This window comes from Cotesia glomerata, linkage group LG6 (genome assembly GCF_020080835.1).
Source record: "Cotesia glomerata isolate CgM1 linkage group LG6, MPM_Cglom_v2.3, whole genome shotgun sequence".
NCBI lineage: Eukaryota > Metazoa > Arthropoda > Insecta > Hymenoptera > Braconidae > Cotesia > Cotesia glomerata.
Window position 1 is genome coordinate 20,719,771 of NC_058163.1, and position 22,945 is coordinate 20,742,715.

Genomic DNA, 22,945 nt, shown 5'->3' on the forward strand with positions numbered 1-22,945 from the left:
CATGTACATGTGATTGTTTTGTACATCACTAGAATAAAATACCAAGTAATTAATAATAAAATAATAACTAGTACATATATCATAAAAAAAATCAGGCACAGTAAAAAAAGAATAAACATCTTATAATTTTTAATTTATAAATTAAAAGATGTTCAATGATGATTAAGACCTTGGGGAAGATCATAAGATTTTTCTCTGGCAATTCTTTGGGTTTTAGTGTAAAGAATTATGGTGCTCATCGTCGAGGCGACGAGTATTCCGACCATCACAGAGAAAGAACCGTAGAACCCGCTGTAGCTCATGCAAACACTTCTTGTCAAACTAATTTCGTTAATTGCCGTATTTTCTAGGTTCTCGAGAGATTGACTGGAGGCAAGACTCAAGTCATCTGGCATTATTACCCTGAAGCCTCGGCCCATACGAATCGGGTCCGACAGAGCGCCAGATGAGTTGGTTGGAGCGTATGAGACATCTCTTCTTCGTCTGCCCGGTTCAATTTGCTGCAATAATTATTTATATTTAGTTTAGTAAAAAATTAATGAAATTTATCATTAAAAAAAAATTATTTAGAAAAGATTCTAACCTGGTTTTCATCTGGACACGCTTCGCAATTAGTCTTGCAGAGTTCAACGTTGCATTCAATGAAAAGATCCATAACATCTGGGAATTTAAATGCTTGGAAGAAGGCATAAGCTATTATTGATGCACCAGTATTGCCTGTTTCGCGAGTCTTTTGGAATGCGCCGAAGAGTTTCGGCTTGAGAATACAGCCACGTTCGTCAGTGAGCTGCACGATATTCAATGATGGCTCATCGCGTGCAATGCAGTCACGAACCTGAAATAAGAGCCATTATTCCAATTATACAATTACATGCTTGTGCTTATAAATACGAATATGATGGGCTTAAACTATCTTGATCTCAATATTTGCTATCTAGGTCTATAATTTAATCTTATGATTAATGTATCGTAGCTTGATGATAATAATAATGATAATGATCGGGTGATGGATGTGGATTGATGTACCTGAAGATCAAAGCCTGGATCCCCTTCAACGGATACCACCAGAGTCATGGGTTCACCGATTTTAACTAAACCAGTAGCAGCCGGAGCGAAAGGCCCCTTTCCAACTTGTATATCCAGCTTCGCGGTAGCAGTATCTCCGCTGAAGGTCACGATTTCTTGGTTTAACATGTCGACGGATAAGCTAACTGTCAGCGCTTTATTGATGTTTCCTTCCCAGAGACAACGTACACGTCTGACCGTGTCCCACACTTCTTGGATGCCTAGTTCATTTTGAAGAACCAGGACATTTTCAAGGTAAGCTTGACCTGCTTCGCCCTCGAAGTCGTTTATGAATTCTGTTCCACAAGAGTCTAGGTTCACAGTGAACGAGTACTTGGTTTGTCCTGAGTTTTCCGCAACGTAGCGGCACTCTGGCATCATGTAAAATCCCTGAAATTAATTTTTAATTAAGTCAATTTTAAAATAAAAATGATTTAGTATTTAAAATTTACCTTGGAGTAAATTACTCCGTCGAATTGTCGGTTGAATTCAATGTCGATGGTCATCATGGTCTTGCTGCACTGAACTTGGAGCTCGTGAATGTGAGGAGGATGTTTAAGGTCATCGTCATCGCCGGGAGGAGACACATTGTTGTCGCCTGGTGAACCACCTGCAGTGTCTTTATCACCTCCACCGGGTGTTGGCGATGGCGAACCGGGAGTTGGTGAAGGTCCGGGTGAAGGACGGCCTGGTGTAGGTGAAGGACGACCTGGTGTAGGTGAAGGACGACCTGGTGTAGGTGAAGGACGGCCTGGTGTTGGAGTTCCGCCAGGAGTACTTCCTGGACCAGTTGGTGAGCTACCAGGTCCAGTTGGACCAGTTGGGTATCCTGGACCAGTAGGACCAGTTCCGGGTGTTGGAAAACTAGGATATGGTGAAGGACTTGGCGAAGGATATCCATAAGAATCTGTTGGTGTTCCAGGACTTGGTGATGGATATCCTGGACTTGGCGATGGATATCCTGGAGAAGGTGATGGATATCCTGGAGAAGGTGATGGGTATCCTGGACTTGGTGATGGGTATCCTGGACTTGGCGATGGATATCCTGGACTTGGTGATGGGTAACCTGGAGAAGGTGTAGGGAATCCTGGAGTAGGAGACGGTGAAGACGGATATCCTGAACTAGGATAGCCACCACTGGATGAAGGATATCCGTATGTCGGGGACGGAGGCTGAAAAGTCGTTGAACTTCCTGGAAATCCAGAACTTCCAGTGAAAGGTCTTGCAGGGCTAGTCGGGAACGACGAAGGACTGTAACCCGGTGAAGAAGGCTGTCTTGTAGAAGTAGGTATGTACGTCGGTCTCGGAGTCGAGCCGTAGCTCAGTGGCGGTGGATTTGAGAATCCGCTTCCTATTCCTGGAGATGGCTGGAGTCCTGGATAACTAGTCACTTCGTTCAAGCTCGGAGATTGTGATGGAAAAGGTGGTGACGGAGATGGTGATGGAGCAGGCTGGAATGGTCTTGGTCTTTCCAGCGGGCGTTGATCATTGTACGGTGGTAAATATCCATTACCGTCTTGTCTCGCTGTTAAATTAATATATGTTGAAATTATTACATATTATTTTCGACGAGTAACTTAAAAAAAAAAAAAAAATTGTAATTGTTAAAAACTACAACAATAAAAATAATTATTACTATTATGTTAATAATTAATATGATATTACTTTCGCTTAACTGACAACGTGTTACTCATAACTTATTAAGTAAATGCACTTTCAGCTGTCATGTTAAGTCTATAATTATCAATTATCAATAGTCCATAAATAAAATCTTACAACTCATTACACGTTACCTATTATAACTATTATTAAAATTTATTATTCATCTGTTGCTCTTCATTAATCATACTTATTTTTTTCATAGGTAAATATTCAACCTACTTTTGCGAATCCCCTGTCGATAAATTCCTTGGATCCATTCAAGAAGATTCCTCGCCATTATGTCGGTCGATGAAGAGTCCACGTCACGTGTGACTCTTGTGTGCTCTAAATAAAAGTAAACAATAATTATTCATAAAAGACAACTCTACTATACTATACAATACATCATAACTATTTAATGTTGAAAGATAAAATATTATTAGCATAAACAATAATTATAATAAATTTCAGCTTAACTTACTCGGTGAGAATTGTTCATTGTCGGTAGCAGCCACTAGAACGACCAGTGCAGCAGGCAAGTAGCAGAGCGCTGCCAGACACCTCATGTTCCTCGTTTCCTGGGAGAAGAAATAAAGATAAATAAAATTTTTATTACAATAACAAACGAGCAAGTAAATGAGACTGAAGCTTAGAGACATTAGAAATTTTTTTATAATTTCATAAAAATAAAATTATTATTAAAAAAAAGTTAATGAAAAAAAAAATTCCATTTATAAAAATTTAAAAAATTGACAGTTGTCAGCTAACTTCAGTATGATGTAATAAAATTACTCTAAAATTAACTAACATTAAATTTTTTTTTTTAATTTTATAAAAATTAAAAAAAAATGACATTAAAATTAGCCGTCACTTGACAATTATTCAATTTTATTTAACAAAAAAATTTGTTCCAAAAAATTATTTAAAAAAAATAGCATTTTTAATTTTTTCAAATTTCTACATGTTAATGTGTTACAAAAATTTTGAAAATGATCAAAGATCTGCTAAATTAGTTTTCATTAAAAAAAATGATTAGTTAAAATTTTTAAAAGGATTTTTTTAATTGTAATTAATTTATTATAAAAATAAAAAAATTTTGACAATTTGACAGTTTTCAGCTAACTTCAGAATAATGTAAACAAAGGGATAGAAGAGATGAGACATTATAATCGTGGTGCGTTGTCACGAATATTACACAATATCTCTAGCTCTAAGGCAACTATCGATCATCGCGCGGATCATCTGTGAGAAAGTAGAAAGCGACCATAAACTATTATGAAATAATAATAAAAGGAGTCAAGGAGCCTTGGACGTCGAAAATTTTTCGTGGTATCACCGGGGTACACGAGTAAAGAGTCAGAGGTAAGATATAAATAATAAAGTAACATTGCTTTTGATGCAGCTATTAAATTACGCCATTAGTTTGCAGGTTAAATGTCACGTGTCTAAAATTATTTCTTCCATCCGACAATGCGACACTGTCAACAGTAGATGTAAATGATACTGGATCTTAGATAGATTAAGGGGAAAATAAAACAACAACCTCCATGTTAATAACTTTCACTGTCAAAGGGTATAGCTTTCGTTGCATGACCTTGATGTACTACTGGCTTTATCTGGGTAAGCTTAGAGAAAAAAATGTCTATTTAGTTTCCCTTTGCTATTATATTATTCAATACTTTTATTCTGAAGATATCTACCGAGTTGTGTGTGGATTTACGAGAGTAAGACTCCCACGAGTCGTGCGCACATGTCCTCGGTCCCCGAAGAAGCAAAGTGCCTCGGTGGCTGGTTACCGCTAGCGAAGCAATCCATATTCTAAGCACACTAAGTAGGAAGAAGACGAAGAAAAAGGAAGAAGAAATGGTATGGGTTTGCGAATAAGTTAAGCCTGAGGAATCGTGCGAGCTATTGCCGAGGTGAAAGGTGAAAGTCGCATCAGTTAGACTCATCTGCTCGGCACGATCTGAGGAGATGTCTGTGGTCGTGAAAATTCTACTACACTGGTACATTTGTGTGGAGTACACTAGAGATAGAAGTGTTGCATGATGCATATCCAACACTGGGTATCTTCTCTGGTTACCAGGCTATCGTGGACGACATCCGAGAGAAAATAATAAAATTAGCGCAAAAACCTGACTCGAGATTTGTATTTATATTTATTATTTATTATTTTATTTTTTTATATAAATAATAATTACAATAACGATAAAAATTAATTATTCATTATTTTCAGCATTGTGGATTGTGGTGTTAATTATTCGCCAATTAACACGCGGAGCCTGATGAAGCAAGCTTGCGTAATCTGCGAAAAAACCAGGGTATATCATCTGAGATTTAATAATCGTATCATTGTACACCGTGGGCGTAATACTAAGCAATATAATTATCGTGCGAATTCGTGATATTTTTAGTTTGTAGCCACGGGAACGCTCAACTACATCTACCTTGCTTTGTCTTGAGCGCTACTGTTTGTGGCTATTCAAGCTTGGTTAACATTATCTCCAGTGTGGTAAGCTAAACTCAAGACTTTTATTTGTTTGGATGTTCAAACTCGCCTCTAATCTAAGGGAGTGTGTTTACCGCAAGAGTATGCTTACAATTATGTATTATGTATACAGCATAACCGAGAAGAAGATGATGATGGAACAGACAAAGAAGAAAGACAAGAGGAGTCAAACTTTAGCTCAAACGTGTAATCATTTTCACGTCTCGGTACTTTGGTTAATAAACACTTTCATAATATCACCGCGGTCAGGATGAAACGACCTGGGTTACTTTTTTACGACTCATTTACTTTATTATAATTATTAATTATTTAATTAAATTTTATAATTTTTTTAATTAATTTATTTTTTTTTTTTTTTTTTTTTTTTTAGAATTATGAAACACTTCCTGTGTGTTATGAATAATTAGTGTCGTTAGTCCGGAAGCGTGTTAATTGTTTGGGCAAGGTGTTTAAACAGCGAAGAGGAGAGAAGAAAAAAAAATAAGTGAAGAGTAGGACGGATGATGTTAAAATAAAATAGGAGATTAATGACTGACCTCGACGGTTCTTTCTATTTCAACAAGTGAAAACAAAAAACACCATCGTTTACTCTAGACAGAATGACTGCGGTTTCATCGGCGTGACGGCGTTATCACTAAATCGTTTTGTCATATACTTAAAACTCTTTTCTTCATCTACAATGCCAATTTCAATCTCAGTTGGCTGGGTACCCTGGCATTAAAGCTGCGGTGTAGAAGTATTTAACAACCCTCGTGGATTATATTTTATTTGCTAAAATATAATAAATTTATAAATTTATGCCACGGCCATAACTCTACCATTTAAATAGCGTAAAGACAGTATTAAATTTCTTATGATTTTAGTTTTAGTTAAACTCGTCTAAAGTTTATCACCGTTATTATAATATTACGTAGTCATATGAATTATCTTGCAACCGAGTTTGCTAAATTATTACTTATAATATTAACGCAACTTGTTGCTTTTTGTTTGGCTAATCATACGAGAAATTGAGTCGTTGAGTTATGGTTTATGGTGATGAAAAGTACGTCATTAACTGAAAGTGACTGAGCTCAAGATACGGTCAGACATACGAAGAATTCCTGACAAAATTATTAAATTTTATATCTTCACCATATACGCTGATAATTTATGCTAATATATATAGAGAAGATATATTATAGTAAATAATAACATTGTATTTATTATTTATACGTATTTTCTTTTTCAGGAAAAACTTTCAGATGAGCGTCCTATTGACCGTGGAGATAAAATCGATATATTGTATATATATATACATATACAAGCATTATATATTGTATATTCAATCGGTGTATACGGGTGAGATTTGTGAGATGCGACAAGTAATGAGAATCGGCGAAAGTCTCGTACATTACATGCGATTATAGATATCTCACAAGTTACAAGTTTAAGTGTATATTTAAAATGATTGAACATCATCATCTTATTGAATGGCCTCCTCTTAGCTGTCATTATCATTGTTGGCCTTTCGACCTTTTAAAATTTGCCAATCGGATTAGCAAACACAGCTAATTACTCTTTAATTCACTATTACAAATACAGTTTTGTTAAATTTTATTCAATTATTACCTAAGATTAACCTTTTACTGAAGATAAATTCACAATCACAACAATAAAGTTAAGAAGAAAATGAAGAAGAAATTATTTTTATTTAAAGACAATTCGAGCAACATGTCAAAAGTTATTTTCGTTACTCTCACGACAAGAACGATTTAATCGTGAGAATAACACGGTTATATTCTTCTTCTTTTTTGTTAATATTGTTGTTGTTGTTGTCTATGTTACTGCGGTAATTGTTACGACATTAGTTAGTTGTTTGTTAAATAAAAAATTGATTTTTCATGAGAATCACTTGGTTTATGTTACATGTTAATATTTTTATCTGTTACAGAACTATCTTCTTTAATTTTAATTACCAAAATAATTAATGTAATTTGTGTTATAACAAGTAATAATTGGAGCGAAGTATTAAAATATTGAGAAATAACTTACGTTGCGATGAATAACGATCCAGTAATGATCCAAGTATTTGATCCAGGGTAATGATGCACGAGTTAAGTATTTAAATTGTGGTAATTATAATTAATAACAATAATAGTGGTAATAAAATATTAAAAATAATAAAATTTGAAATTAAGAGTGGCGTTATTGCGAGAAAGGTGAGAGTGAATAGCTGAGAGCATCTTCATCGGAGCTTTATATAGGAATTGTATCCCCTTACTTCTAGGCTGGTAGAAAGAGGAGGCCACCTCCTCCACCGACACCATCACCAGCTCCGGCGCCGTCCAGATCCTCAGAGTCCGTACCGCAGGATCTTCATGAAGATTTAATAACACACCTGGACCCATTACTCCGGCATGTGTTATCTATTATCTATCAACCGTCAGCGTGTATGACACTGTTTCGCAATTTACATCCAGCCTGCCAATAAACCGGCTGACTGTCAATTAGACTCGGAATCAGGTACTTATTTGGAAGATTAAGGCACGAGTGCCGTTAAATTGTTGGATTAAACAAAGATTTCAATGTTATTTTTTATTTTTTTTTTTTTTGCAGAATCTACAATTCCAGAGTGTCCTTCAATTAAACTTAAACCTCAGAGAGCAGTAAAAAAAAATTAAAATAACTTGAAACAAGATTGAGATTTTGATGATTTTATTTTTTATTAAAATTCAACTATTTAATTCGCGTTATTCAAAGTCTTTTGTGTGAGTTTATTGTACGGCAAGTCAGAGAGGTTGAGAGAAATTTATATATATACACATTACTTTTAAGTAGCCTTGCATTTAAATCTACATTATTTTGTAATATATTTCTTCTGAGATTTTATTTAAAATAACTTATCGGTTCAACCGTGTCTTAGTAAGTGTAATTTTAATTGTAATTGTAATTTTTATTTAAATTTAAAATAACCTTATTAATTCAAAGCGATGGTGATACCTGAATGATCCCAACTAGGATTTTAAATATTATTGAGGCACTTGCCAGCGCGGGTGACTCATCGCGTAAGAGCAGTTGAGTCGAAAAATGTTTTAATTACAATTTTTAAAAAAGTGTTGGGCTGTGCGATAATTATTTAAGCCGATCAGCAAGCCTTGAGCAATATTGCTCTCTTATTCAAAATACTACTCATCTTATTTCTTCTTTCTTTTGTCATTACTTATTTTCACTGGTGCCCTGCTTTCTAAAAATTGTTTTTGTTAGGCCAAAAATATTATATATGGACGTGTATAAATTTTTAAACGCCCCAGCTAATTCAATTTTTATTTTTATTTTTTTTTTTTTTTTTTTTTTCAGTAATTATTGTATTTAAAGTAATGGCTCGATTTTTTTTACTTAATATTGCTGTGAGTTTTATTGTTTTTTAGACTTTATTGGCGTATTAAATCACCGATAGCTCGCAGATGGCACGTACCGTTTGAAAGCCTGGTTAAATTACGTCATATTATATTTAAGAGTATTAAAAATGAATGTTTGAAACCCCCTCCGGCTTAATGAGAATCTTTATAAATTTATTGCACGTAGAGAAAGGTAAAATAATTTAATTATTTTTTTCTTGTTATATTTTTTATATTTGATTTAATAATATAAATATTTCTTCAGCTAAATTTATTTATTTTTTATTAACTATAAAATTAAAATTTACTAAATTTTTAATAAAAATTATAAAAGAAATATTTTTAATAAAAACTATGAAAAAAAAATTTTTAATAAAAATTATAAAAAAAAAATATTTTTAATAAAAATTATAAAAAAAAATAAGGTGCGCAGTAGCCCTATCGGATCCGGCCCTTGCTTACCAAAGCATTGGACCGGGTTCGAGTCTGGCGTACACCAATGAACATTTTCAATATTTAAGTGTATTATTCTGCTCAGCCCAAGAAATAAAACGAGTTCCAATCTTAAAAGTTTACCCCCTACCGTAGTCGCTCATGACCTTAGTAGTTTATGCGACTTTAAACAAATTAAAAAAAAAAAAAAAATATATTTTTAATAAAAATTATAAAAAAACTTTTTTAATAAAAATTATAAAAAAATATTTTATTAAAAATTTTTTTGAGTGTCAAAAATAAAATTACATTTTATTTTTAATTTTTTTTTTTTTTTTTTTTAATATAATAAGTGATTTATTAATAATTGAATAAAAATAAATAATAAAGTGACACAAAATAAATTTATCTAGCTTTAACGATTGAGTTGATTTATGTATATTTATTTGTCAGGTAAAAAAGGAGTTACTTTCACTGTATTTATGGCAGATGATCAAGATAGATCTAATTAACACACCAATTCAAATATAGTGTGTCTTTTAACATGGATCTTCAAAGGTGATATATAAATCTCTTTACTATACTCGTCTGGGGAAGTGGAGAAACGATTCACCACGCATAATACCACATGTGTACATAATATATTATAATGATGATGATAATAATAATAGTAGTACAAGTAATAAAAGTTAGACTACAGAACAGTAGTCTTTAAGGTATTGCGCAATCATCTATGAGTATAAACATGTAAGTACAATATAAAAAATAAATAACAATAGTAAGTAAGTAATATAATTCTTAAACGTTCTAACGCTATAATGTTTATACTCTCATTAAGAAGCGATAAATAAATAAATGAATAAATTAATCCAAAAATGAATATCATTTAATAGATGATGAAACTGATAGATATTTGTTTCGCAATTGGTACTTAACATTTAAAAATAGTTTAAGATTTAAAAGTGTCAAGTCAAGAAGAAATAAAGAAAGTGGTGATCTGAGGATAAGTCAAAGTCAATACAGTTTCCGGAAGACTACTCTCGATTATTTTTTATTTATTATTATTTTTATGCAGATGGGTTGTTAGAGCGAGTCTCTCTTGTTTAAATAAAACAACAAATCTCGGAGCAGTCTTGTAATGTCATGTATTCATTCTAAATGAATAAAATAAATTCATGTTTGCATCTGCTACTTCTATATCAATTATTTGCTTAAAGATTCGCTGGTGTGTGATAAATTGCATATAGAAATCTTAAGATTATTATTATCGTCTAAATATACTCAATATTTACTATTAAATACAAATTTTTAAATTTTTGTAAGTACTGAGAAATAGAGAAGTAAAAAAAATTTTATTCACGTTAAATTGCACTTCAGAAAAGTATGATGACATTTATGTAATATTAATTTATTTTTAATCGATGATTCAATATTTATTTACATATTTATTGTGGTTATGAAATATTTTGTTTTAATATTATAAAAATTGCGTTTTTTAAATCACTTTTTATTATTGAGAAAATTATTTAAATACCAGTTTACAATGAGCGTTTAAAGTTTAATAGTCAAATTTTAAGTAATTACCATAATTAAATACTTTACGAAAAAAAAAAAAACACCTTTTCACTGGTTCTGAAATATTTAATTATTTTACGAATAATTACGATAATTAATATAATAAATTTCATTTATTAATAGTATTACCGATGTTATTTTTTTAAATAAATTTTATTACAAGATAATAATTGACTGAATAATCTGTCAGCTATCATTCAAGTTTATTCGACAAGTATTACAACAATAAAAATTTTTTACTCATATTAATCATAAAAAAAAACTTAAATATAAATTTTTCCACAGAATATAGCACAAAAAAATTAAGAAAATCCCTTTTGAATTTTTAACAAAAAAAAAAAAATAAATTTCACCCTCTTGTTATAAAAAAATTCCTCAAGTTAAATTTATTATTAAATTTATCCGTAAAAAATCATCAAGAATACCTTGATAATCCAGCATGAAAACTCATAAAAAAACTTGTCACTGAAACTAATGACAGCTATTGAAACCTTTAAACCTAAAATCTTCTTTATCATAATCCTCTACTCGGCAGCTCTTCAATCATCAGCATTAACAGGTAGCCTTGTGTACCTGTAGATGATACCAGCAGCAAAGAGATGGCGTCAGGTACCTGCACATCAAAGTCACCTTTCAGTTTCCTGTTGCGTTGTAAATTTAATGCAATAAACTACCATCATCATCTTCAATTAAAATTAATTTTGCAGGTATTAGATAATCTTAAGAATTTTTTTAACAAATAAATTATGGCAAAAAAAATTAGAAAAATTAAATTAGTATATAAAAATTTTTTGACATGAAATTTAGCTGTCACTTGACCATTCTTTAATTTTTTTTAACAAACAAATTTTTTCCAAAAAATTATTTTTTAAAAATTACATTTTTAATTTTTTTAAATTTCTACATGTCAAATTTTAATGAAAATTAATTTAGCAGATATTTGATAATTTAAAAAATTTTTTTAACAAATAAATTATGGCAAAAAAAAATTAGAAAAAAAAATTGACAAGTAGAAATTTAAAATTCAATGTTTTTTAATAATTTTTTGGAACAAATTTATTTGTTAAAAAAAAATTAAAGAATAGTCAGTTGATAATTTTTTTATTTTATTTAATAAAAAAAATTTTTTTTTAATTTTAAAAAAATTGGATTTATAATTTTTTTAAATTTCGACGTCAACATTTTTTTTACCCTAATTTATTTGTTTAAAAAAATAATCAAATATCGGCTAAATTAATTTTCATGTCATTCATCATCATCATCATCTTCACAGATACTTACAATCCTAGAGACTCAAACGCCTGTACAGAAATGTACAGTACTGAGGAATGCATTGCCGTCAGAATGGGGACCAGCACTCACACAAGACAACACTGGTGTGCAGGTTAAATCCAGCAACAGGTACATATACACAACACAATATAAACACAACACACACATACACTTGTATAGTATCATATGAGTGCTGGCGCGTATCACATTGTACTAGCTGAATCGTGGATGTGATGGTCAATCCCCCCTCCATGTGACTAAGATCCAGCCCGATACAAGTACGAGCGGTGCCGATGAGCGAGGCCGAGCAGCCGAGCGGAGCGGTGGAAGGAACCAGCCTTCGAGTGCCTTCGAATCACCCAGACCGAGTCCACGCTTTCAGGTGTACGTACTAAATAACTAAACAACGCAGTTTGTCAAGTATTTATCTACTTTTCGTGTTTTATTTTGAAGATTTTGATTTTTATTACACGACAAAAATTAATTAAAGACTCACGTCATAAATTTTTTTTCAGTTAACTCCTGGAATTAGTGTGTGAAAATTGGTAGATTGTCATCATGATAACGAATGACGGAAATGTGACGTGATCATCAAAGAAATTTTTAACTGTTCCGACAAATTGTTTGTATTTGATAACACTCATCTGTAAACGCTTTTTAGTAGTATAGTCTTGTTATAAAAGTGCTATTGTACTTATTTAGACGCTAATATTAATTTGACAGTTGATGAAAAAAATAAATATGAGCAAGTATTTGTATAAAGCGAGTGGATTTACCATGTGGTTCATCGTGTTAGTCATCGCAGCTCTTCACCAGGTAACGTAAATATTTTAATAGAATAATTTAGTAAAAATAGAAATAATAATAATAATAGATTATTCATAGTTTGATGTCATGCATTCCTTAATTTATTATATTAAAAAAACCAGTTTGCTAAGTATGTTTTTTATTCGTTTTCGTTCGCTGAAAGTAAGACTGTATTTAGTATTCAAATAAAAATAAAAAGTTTTATTAAAATTAATTTACCAGATATTTAATAATTTTTTTAATAAATAAATTTTGGAAAAAAGAATTTTTTAAAATTGTAAATGTAATTTTTTTTAAATAATTTTTTGGAACAAATTTGTTCTTTAAAAAAAAAATTTTAATAGTGTGACTGCTAACTTTAATGTCATAAAAGCTTTTTATTATAGATTTTGTATGTTGGAAGAAGAAAAAGAAATTAGTGGGAATATTAAATATTTAAAGAAGATTATAAAGAAGAAAAAATAGTAGACAGGGTATGAAGAATGAAGAATAAGGCTTAAATACGATGGAATCGATAACAATTGGATGCAAGGTCTGCTCGTGCACGTGGTGCACCGACACAAATCATCGTCTTCGTGATCTAGAAGTGAGCAACCAACACTCACGATTCAAGGAAATGAATTCGCGTTGTTATTCTTAAATAAGGTGGTGTTAGCCTTGGAAGAAACGGCATTGGATTATTCACCTACGTCGAGAGCCCACGATTTAACGTGATTTTAATTTTTATTACCATAATTCTAACCAACGTCTGCATACAGAGTTTTATTTTTAAGCGTTAAATATTCACGGTAATATATATATATGATTTGATGAGATGATATTTGTATCGTGTGGGCATATCTGAAGGTATCACGATGCCGTTCGCCTTGAAACCACGGGTGTAATCTCTTCGCCAGTAAGAAGTTAAGAAAAGTTGCTGAGAATAATGGTAACCACCTGCATGTGTGTAGAAGAACAACAATAAAAATAAGTAGAAGTGGAAATTTATTCAAAGAAATATTTGGAACGCGGGAGATTCGTGACATGGGTACGCCTTTTAACGGCCTTTATAATAACTCTGTCATCAACTTTATTATGATTATTATTATCAAAATTAACCATTTTTAAACATATTATTTAACTGTCTGTAATATATAATTATTGACATAGTTTTGAAGATACTATCAATTCATCATCAAGCTGAATTTTTTGTAGGATGATATAACATTTCAATTTATTTATTTCATCAATAATTATTGGTATTAATTGCAAAAGCTCATACTTGTGTCACTTAGATTGAATACTCAATAGTTATTGTTATTGTTATTGTCACAATAACATGACAAAATTAAATTGACAATAATTACACGTTATAAAAACAATTAAATACAACAAATAATTTTTTAAAGTTGTGAAAGACTCGTTAAAACAATTAGTTATTTTAAATTTAATATATAATTAAAGCTAACAACAAAATTGTATAGAAAATAACCATAATAAAAATTTTGATAAGTATTATTATTTATGAATAGGACAATTATAAAATAATTATATAAGAACTGTAATGACTAATAGAACAATGACAAAAGTAACAGGATAAAAGGTTGATGACCAGAAAATAGTAAAAATTCGTGACAATTTATCTATTATTTGTCTTTTTATTAAATATATAGAAGATAGAAGATGAGAAGAATAAAGGATGTAGGAGCAGAGAGGTATCCATTGCAGTCGACAAATCAGACGTTGGATAGGCCAGATTTACGATCAAAAGGAGGAGAGAAAAGGGAGGAATGCAATATTGCACGAGGCAGTGCTTGGGAATGGAGACTGGAGACCCTGGAGAATACGTATGGATGCTAAAGTCGTAAATGTCTTCGTACCAGTACCCTCTGGACAGAGAGCCCAGTGTTTAATATCCTGTACCCAGTATTCAGTGCCCAGTACTTGGTACCAGGTAACCGGTGTCTTTTCAAGACCTCTGGGCTTTGGTCTGTGGTCTCTGGATAGAAGAAACTAAAGTCTGGTGTGTTGAAAGTCTTTTACGAGGGCTTAAATCAAACAAATAGTCTGCGCTGACAGATAATGCCAGAATTCGACTGGTAAAGGATTTAAAGACATTTGGTGCGGCCTTTTATGGTCAGAAGCCCAATAGTCTTTGGTTTCTCGTCTGCTGGGATGCCCAAAACCAGTTTTGCTCTCTCAACATCTTACCAAACATACTTTCGCTGTCTTGCATCCCGCTCGACATCTCTTGGACAAAGTGCAATGACTCTCGAATTTTTTACCACTATGCTAAAAATTAATCATCAAGGGTAGAGCTTGGTGGTTGCTGCTCCAAGTAAAGAACACCCGAGTCTTCATGCTGATGATAAATAAAAAAATCCAGTAAGTTATCTAAAGCTAAAAATATCCTCAAGTTATTTATTGTTTATAGACTGGTATTCAAGGCAAACCTGTAGTTATGGCACATTTAAATATTTTTAATTCTTTATAATTCTCAGCTTTACAAACATCTCCCCAGGTGTGCTGTGTGCTTAAATTATCAAGACCCGTCGAGCAGAGAGCAGACTGAGGCTCTTTAACGCTACAAGTATCAATATCGCTCTGAGACAACAATCTTTAATCTTCTTCCATATCTCCAAGAGCATAAGAGCATCCAGCGGAGTATTATCCTCGAAAACTTTTAACTTGACTCAAGAGATGGAAGATGTTCATCTGGAAGATCCCGTCGGGCATTAGTTATTCAATGTAATTCACTTTCACTTGATAACGTGCACGCGCGATCAGTGTCAACGGGGAAAAAAAAATGGTTTTATATTAATAAAAAACCGTGGAGATATTAATCAAACAGAGAAAATATCCATGTCGAGATCGAGAGGGAACTACGTTCCACTTTCTGATACTCTCACCTTTTTTTGCGCACACCAGATAGTCATTACCGTATCAGCGTGCTTGTAACAATGTCTACTATTTTTATTTGTTTAGATTTAATAGACCAATAGAAAAATTCTGTCCTACGCGTTGGTATCATTGCTCATGCAATCAAAATATCTGGGACTTGCGTAATTTATTTTGCCGAGAGAAAGTTAAACATTTGTCGCTTTGTATTTAAATAACTCTGTTTTAAAAAAAAAATAATCAATTTCTTGAGCGGAGATTTATTTAAATACAATTAAAATTAATTTTATTAAATTAAAATAAAATTAATAAGAGGAGAAAGTTTCAGACTATTGACAATTGCATAAACTTTTTCTCCAGTAGCAACAATAACAGAAGTTTTCCTTGGAAGAATCTAATGTAGGGCATCAATTAGCTGGAATTTATGTATCCGAAGTTGCAAGATAAAAACTAAAACATGATGACACGCCCAGAGAATTAATATATTTATCAGAAGTGGGTTGTTTGGACTAGAGTGTTGGTTGTTGTTAATCCTGAACTGGTATCGGCGAAACTGAAAGTTTGCGTGGGTTGACAGACGTAGGATTGGATTGTCGGGTCTAGAACGAACGAGAATGACTAAGGACTACGGGAATAATGTATAATGCAATGTTAATGTGTAAGAACCCGTGAACCGGTCCAGGTCCGTGCCCACAGTCCAGTTGGCATGAAAAGAAGGTAACGGTCAGCCGAGTTGGCAAACCAGTCTAGACGATTAGCGAATCTATTACATGACATGCCCAATCAGCTATAATCCAACCAGTTTTGCTGAAACAATGACTTAACTCGACTCTTGCTGGAGAAACGAAAACTGGATTAATAAAATTTATTTAAACGTCACGGGCCAAGAATTCCGAGTTAATTTTCCGTACTCTATTATCACTGTTTCCTTTTGATTTGATTATCCGGCTAGGCTGGATGATGGAAATTTAAAATAATCCGGAAGCTAGGCCAGTGAATTAATATCATGGTTCTCTAGTTTGTACCTTGTTTGTATTTAACATTGTTTTATTAATTGTCATGTTCCAGGTCACCGGTCAGTTACTCGACACAGAGTTCCAGCCAACAGTCACTGCGACCTGCAAAGATGGATATATGACAATAAGATTAAATCTTAATGACAGTTTCGTTGGAGCTCTTCATGCGCGTGACTACAGGACTTCCCAGTGCATGGTCGCTGGTAATGGCTCTAAGCAAGCGACTCTTGGTATTAATCTTCTTGCTGTTCATGGAGCACCTGACTATTGTGGTGTTATTATCAATAATGTATGTATTTATTTATTATTTTTATTATTGTCAATATTATCAATTTTTAAACTTGTCAAAATAATAATAATAATAATAATAATAATAATAACTAGTAAATTTGCAGTCACTATGTGACTGCCGTGACTTGTGAACTAAAAAAAATTAAAATTTTGCTTTATTAAATAATGACTTTTGTTAAATTGCACTGTACTTTTTTAAATATTGACGTTTTTAAAGATATAATCTCATCTCGATGATACACTCATCAAGAGCTTTCATTCGAGTACCCACATGCATTTTGACATATTTTTCATATATACATATGTATAATTTATATATTTTATATATTTCAAAAATATCACATATATAAAATATATGAAAAATTTCATGTGGGTACTCAAACAAAAAGTCTCGATGAGTGTAACATCGCAATAAGCTTATATCTTTAAAAATATCAATAATTAAGAAATATTAAAAGTATTATTGTATCTTATCACCTCATGGTATTATTAAAGATATAAGCTCATCTTGATGTTACACTCATCTAGACCTTCCATTTGAGTACCCACATGATTGTTTTTATATATTTCATACATTTTATATATATGATATATATAAAATATATAAATGTATGAAAAATTGATGTGGGTACTCGAATGAAAGGTCTCAATGAGTGTAACATCGAAATGAGCTTATATCTTAAAAAATCTCAATATTTCACAAGATACAAGGTCATTTCTTAATTATGTATCTAGAGATAGAGCATTTTCGATTGCACCCTAAATACTTATCATAATAAATTAACTGTCGGTGAGAATGACATGAAACTTTAAAAAGACACAAATTCATATCAAGACCTTTGCAATGACACTAAAGTTCACTGAAAAATCCGATTTTATCATAAGACTATCCTGGACACAAAATTTTTCTTATTCTCTTAATAATATAGATAATAACAATTTAACTCACGAGATTATTATTATTATTATTAAAATTACGATAATTATTGCATTAAAATTTTATCTTAGAATTTTATCAATAATATCGATTAAAAATGTTAATTAATAGAAAATTGATGCACATCTCAAGCGCAAAGCAATAAAAACGCATATTATAATTTTTATTTAAATATTTATTATTCATATCTAATTTTTTTGAATAAATCTGCAATAGAGTACCGAAGAAAGATCATTACCAATAGCCGTGAGAATTCACAAGACACTAGAATTAGCGGATGACAAATTTTATGTGATAACTTGCGGTAAAGCCGGATTTAAAAATGCCAAGTAAGTATAAAAGCGCATTTAAATTTAAATCCTCAGATAAATATATATGTATAATATTTATATTTATTTATTATATAATTATAGAAATGAAACATCTTTGGTGTCACTGCGTCTTCTGGATTCCGGCCGTCGCGTGCAAGAGGCAATCTACGGTCACAACTACACGCTGCGTGCAGAAATATCGCGACCTGACGGTTCGTAGTAGTGTACCATGTCTATATATATTTTTTTTTTATTATTATTGTTACTGTTGCTGTTATTATTATTATAATGATTATGGTCCGAGCGGGTGATCGTTCCACAGGAGCGAGCCCAGAGCATCCGGATATTATATGGTTGGATTGTGTGTATCAGGCTCTCTCACGAGCGTGAACGCTATGAAAGATTGGATGGACTGGACTCGCCTGGAAATAAATTAGAGTTATACCCGGCGATGAATAATCAATTGCTCTTTGGAATTATTTCAGGAATGTACGGAATCAGAGTAAAGTCTTGCTTCGCATTCAACAAGCGAAACAGCAGCGTTCAGCTGATCGACGATCGTGGCTGTCCGGTCAAGAACCATGTCATCACTAAGTTTATCTATGATACAAACACGGGAATTGCTGACGCAACTCTCTACTCGATGTTTAGATTTCCTGAGAGTCCTCAGGTTCATTTTCAGTGTGACATTGCCGTCTGTCGGGGTAAATATATTACTTTAGTTTAGTTTATTTATAATTATCCCAAAGCCAAGGTCAAATGGCAATAAGAAAATATACATAAAATTTTATAATTATTGTGCAATTTCAAATCTACATTTGTAAGTAACAAAAGAAAAAAAAGAAAATAAAAAAAAGTTTAGGAAAGTCATTTAAAGTATTTTTAAGGAAGATAATATCATTAATACAAGGATAAAAAAAAGAATGAGGATATAATATTGAATTAAATGACAATTTAAAGAGTCTTTACTCACTGAAATTTATTTAAAATAAGTGTTTACTACCAACCTTGAAGACCCTACAAGGAAAGAACAAGATGACACTGGACATCATCCCAGATTATACTCAGTGATATAATCACACTGTGGTGAAAAAAAATTTCAGATAGTAGCTAGAAAAATCCAGATTATAATGCGTGATACCTGGATTATACTAATTTTAATCTAGGTTATACTCGTAATCTGGACTATACTAGCTACTATCTGAAATTTTTTTTCACTCCGTATAATCTGGGATGATATCCAGTGTCATCTTGTTCTTTCCGTGTCTTTGACTGCCGTGAGTTGTGAACTATGAATAAATAAAATTTTGCTTTATTAAATAATAACTTTTGTTAAATTGCACTGTTCTTTCTTATATATTGATGTTTTTAAAGATATAAGCTCATTTCGATGTAACACTCATCAAGAGCTTTAATTTGAGTACCCACATGCATTTTTAATATATTTTTCATATATACACATATATATAATATATATTTTAAAGATATAAGCTCATCCCGATGTTACACTCATCAAGAGCTTTCATTTGAGTACCCACATGCATTTTGATATATTTTTCATAAATATATATATATATATATATATATATATATATATATATATATATATATATATATATATAATATATATAAATATATGAAAAATTGATGTGGGTACTCAAATGAAAGGTCCCGATGAGTGTAATGTCGGGGTGAGCTTATATCTTTAAAAATGTCAATAGTTCACAAGATACAAGGTCATTTTTTAATTATGTATCTAGAGATAGAGCATTTTTGAATGCTAAATACTTCAGTCTAAATACTACTACAGTCTAAATACTTATCATTATAAATTGACTATCTGTGAGAATGAAATGAAACCTTGAAAAGGCACAAACTCAAGACCTTTGCAATGACACTAAATTTCACTAAAAAAACCAATTTTATCATATGACTATCCTGGATACAAAATTTTTCTTATTCTCTTAATAATATAGATATTTTACAAACAGGAAGCTGTGGAATTCCGGTGTGTGAAGGTGAAGATGACTTGGGACTAAAAGGTCCACCTGGTAATCGTCAAAGTGTATCAGGGGAAGAAGGAATTTTATTGGCTGGCACAAGTGTATTTGTGTTAAACCCCGGAGAGACACCTGGTAAATTTAAAAAATAAATATCACTGTCATTGGTTTTAAATTACACTACACGCATTAAATTAAATAAAATTAAATTAACAATTCACTAAAATAGTTATCGTGGAACAATAGATTTATGTCAGAAGAATATATATATTGTAATAAGTAACACGCAAACCGGATCGGCGTGTTGCTTGAATAATAAGACACGTTCCTCTTTGACCTCGACTCTTGCTGGCGTCGAGTACAAGAAAAGAGAAGAATAATAAAAATAAAAAGAAGAAGAAATAATAATAAGAAAGAAAGAAAGGGAAAAAAAATGTAAATAAATAACGATGAGCCAACAATCGCGTTTATTATTCCATTTAAAGTGTTGGATGATCCTTTCGCTAACCGGTCAGGGCGTGGTCTCGCCAGTTCTTTGAGGACTTCTTCTCAAGCTCCTTTCTCTCTTTCTCCCTTATCTTCTTTATTCTTAAATATTTATATTTTATATTTTATATTTATATTTATAAGGCTTAGAGTCTCACGCAATCAAGAAACCACGAGCTTAAGCCGCACGACAATTTCGAGTCATATAAATATTTTATAAAAATAAGAATAAATAATAAAATCTAATGTAATTGTTTTTAGTGGTGCAGACGCTATACGATGACGGAGCGGTGCATCCGCAATGGCTGCTGTGGTTAGCCGTCGCATTTGGTATTCTCTTCCTCATAATGCTTATCATCAACATACTCCTGTGCTCGGCGATGACATGCAGCTGCGCGAGAACGGAAATAATTGAAAAGGAGCCGTCGATTATCGAGGACTACGATCCCTATCGCAGTTGGCCGGGGTCTCAATATGGCTCCAGGTTGGAAATTTTACAACAGTACAGTAGATATATCTAAACAAATACTGTCAATAGTTTTTATATAATTTATAATTATTGTCATGCAACCGGGTTTGCTATTGAACTAACAATAACACAAAGTCCCTGGCTAACAAGGAAATAGTTAGCACAATGTTGCTACTGGTAGGTTAATTAATTGTTACTGATCCTGAGATCAAGTTTAAAGCACCCATTGGCAGGGGTAACGAGCAGTTGTACAAGATTCCGAATTAAAACCAATGCCGATGTAGATGTATAATTCATAGCTGGACACGCGAGCAGCCTCAGGAAACTTTATCCTGATACACTGATACATCTTCTGCTCCATAAGCAGTTTTGTGGTGGTATCAAGGGCACTTGCTCAGTGCTGCTAAGTAAAGAGTTAAGAGTTTAGTTTAGAGAAAAACGTTAAGAGTTAAGAAAAGTAGATACATACCATAACGGTTCAGTGGTCTTGCTGAATTATACTAGTCACGTGGCGCAATGCCAATGCACTAAACAACTTTTATTTATTATAGTATAATAGTTTTGCACTAGTTTTATTGGAAATTCAAATAGGTTCTCTTAAAATAATAATATCACTGACTTTTTATTGTATTGAAATAATGGAACTTAAATCAGCAGATATTTGAAAAATTTTTTTTAAAATGAAACAAAAAAAAATTTTTTTTGAAAAATTTTCAATAGTAATTTATTTTAATGTCTGGACGTGAAATTTTTTGATTAAAATTTTTTTTAATCAAAATCCAAAAAATTGATGGATGTCTTAATTTTAGTATAATTAAAATGATGAAACTTAAATCAACAGATGTTTAAAAATTTTTTTGATTTTTATTGAAAATTAATTATAAACACAAAATTTTCTAAAAATTTTCACTCAGAATTTTTTTTTAACTTTTATGTGGAATTTTTTTGTTAAAATTTTATTGTTGTAAATAACAAAAAAAATTGATAAACGTCTGTTAATTTTAGTATAATTAAAAAAATGAAATATCAAAAAAAATTTTAGAATTTTTTAAAAATAATTTTGTTACAAAAAATTGACAGATGTCTGTTGAATTTAGTATTATAAAAAAAAAATTTTATTTTGTTAGCTAAGTGTCGGTGATGGGTTTGTATTGATTTATTTGTTTATAAAGTATAAGAGCAATGACTAACCAGGAGATCTATATAGTTAATACTTGTTGCAGATACTCGCTGAACGGTAAACCGGGCGGTTATCCATCCGGAGGATCAACTATGAACTCAACGAGATCAATATCAACAAACAGTGATCACTATGCGATCGTCCAGTCCCGCCCTGGCAGCAGGTACTCGGGCCCTGGACACAAGCACCACCATCATCATCATCACAGAGGACCGCCGTCTAATATCGGATCCCACTATTCAGCCAAGTGATTTATATCGAGGAGAGGCTACACTCTATATATATTATTATAAATTATAATTTATATCAAACTCGCTCCATTGAGATCAGAGATCCCTGGCAACTCCGAGATCTGATGACTATGATCGTGAGGAAGATAAATCTCTAACTGTTATTACATTGATAACGATAACAACTAACGCGTGACTATAATAATAACGATAGTGCATGTATTACCTTTTTATTTTTTATTTTTATTTAAGGATACTATTAATTGTAAGTTGTTTAATAGAATATTGTACATAAAACTTTTTAATCAGTAAATTAGTATTTGTTTTTTTAATTATCCTATATCTTAATTTTTTTTAATAAATTTATACAATAGATAATTGCAATTACTTTTTATTAGTTTACGTAAATTCATTTGGAGATGATACAAACATTTAATTTGTCGTAATTTTTTTTGTTACATCGTGACTAG

At 31.8% G+C, this 22,945-nt stretch overlaps 2 protein-coding genes and 2 long non-coding RNA genes across 12 annotated transcripts; 3 read left to right on the forward strand and 1 right to left on the reverse strand.

Moving 5' to 3' along the window:
* Window positions 1–54: 54 nt before the first annotated feature.
* LOC123267715 lies at window positions 55–12,007 on the reverse strand. 3 transcript variants are annotated; one of them, XM_044732521.1, is made up of 9 exons: window positions 11,881–12,007; window positions 11,025–11,212; window positions 3,188–3,284; window positions 2,947–3,051; window positions 2,132–2,590; window positions 1,518–2,089; window positions 1,027–1,455; window positions 584–835; window positions 55–500 (listed from the first exon to the last, which is right to left on the reverse strand). In XM_044732521.1, exons 2-9 carry the CDS (start codon window positions 11,115–11,117, stop codon window positions 153–155), a joined length of 2,355 nt encoding a protein of 784 aa, XP_044588456.1. In that variant the 5' UTR covers window positions 11,118–11,212; window positions 11,881–12,007; the 3' UTR covers window positions 55–152. The 3 variants fall into 3 exon arrangements, with proteins under 3 accessions (XP_044588456.1, XP_044588455.1, XP_044588457.1); XM_044732520.1 differs by having other exon boundaries at window positions 56–500; window positions 1,518–2,590; XM_044732522.1 differs by lacking the exons at window positions 11,025–11,212; window positions 11,881–12,007 and adding an exon at window positions 7,247–7,285 and having other exon boundaries at window positions 57–500; window positions 1,518–2,590.
* Window positions 3,787–8,329, forward strand: LOC123267717. Of its 5 annotated transcripts, none has more exons than XR_006510104.1 (8): window positions 3,787–4,068; window positions 4,129–4,326; window positions 4,399–4,855; window positions 4,943–5,218; window positions 5,328–7,307; window positions 7,393–7,413; window positions 7,482–7,717; window positions 7,811–8,329. It is a non-coding gene; the product is annotated as an uncharacterized LOC123267717 (long non-coding RNA). The 5 variants fall into 5 exon arrangements; XR_006510103.1 differs by having other exon boundaries at window positions 5,328–5,479; window positions 5,586–7,307; window positions 7,393–7,717; XR_006510102.1 differs by having other exon boundaries at window positions 4,943–5,027; window positions 5,121–5,218; window positions 7,393–7,717.
* LOC123267718 lies at window positions 8,563–11,957 on the forward strand. Its single transcript, XR_006510106.1, has 4 exons — window positions 8,563–8,785; window positions 9,478–9,771; window positions 11,135–11,306; window positions 11,873–11,957. It is a non-coding gene; the product is annotated as an uncharacterized LOC123267718 (long non-coding RNA).
* A 169-nt stretch (window positions 12,008–12,176) lies between the features above and the next one.
* LOC123267716 lies at window positions 12,177–22,614 on the forward strand. Of its 3 annotated transcripts, none has more exons than XM_044732524.1 (9): window positions 12,177–12,255; window positions 12,387–12,687; window positions 16,624–16,860; window positions 18,016–18,128; window positions 18,213–18,322; window positions 18,596–18,814; window positions 20,102–20,245; window positions 20,858–21,080; window positions 22,289–22,614. In XM_044732524.1, exons 2-9 carry the CDS (start codon window positions 12,598–12,600, stop codon window positions 22,494–22,496), a joined length of 1,344 nt encoding a protein of 447 aa, XP_044588459.1. In that variant the 5' UTR covers window positions 12,177–12,255; window positions 12,387–12,597; the 3' UTR covers window positions 22,497–22,614. The 3 variants fall into 3 exon arrangements, with proteins under 3 accessions (XP_044588459.1, XP_044588460.1, XP_044588458.1); XM_044732525.1 differs by having other exon boundaries at window positions 12,198–12,291; XM_044732523.1 differs by having other exon boundaries at window positions 12,214–12,687.
* The last annotated feature ends 331 nt before the right edge of the window (window positions 22,615–22,945 follow it).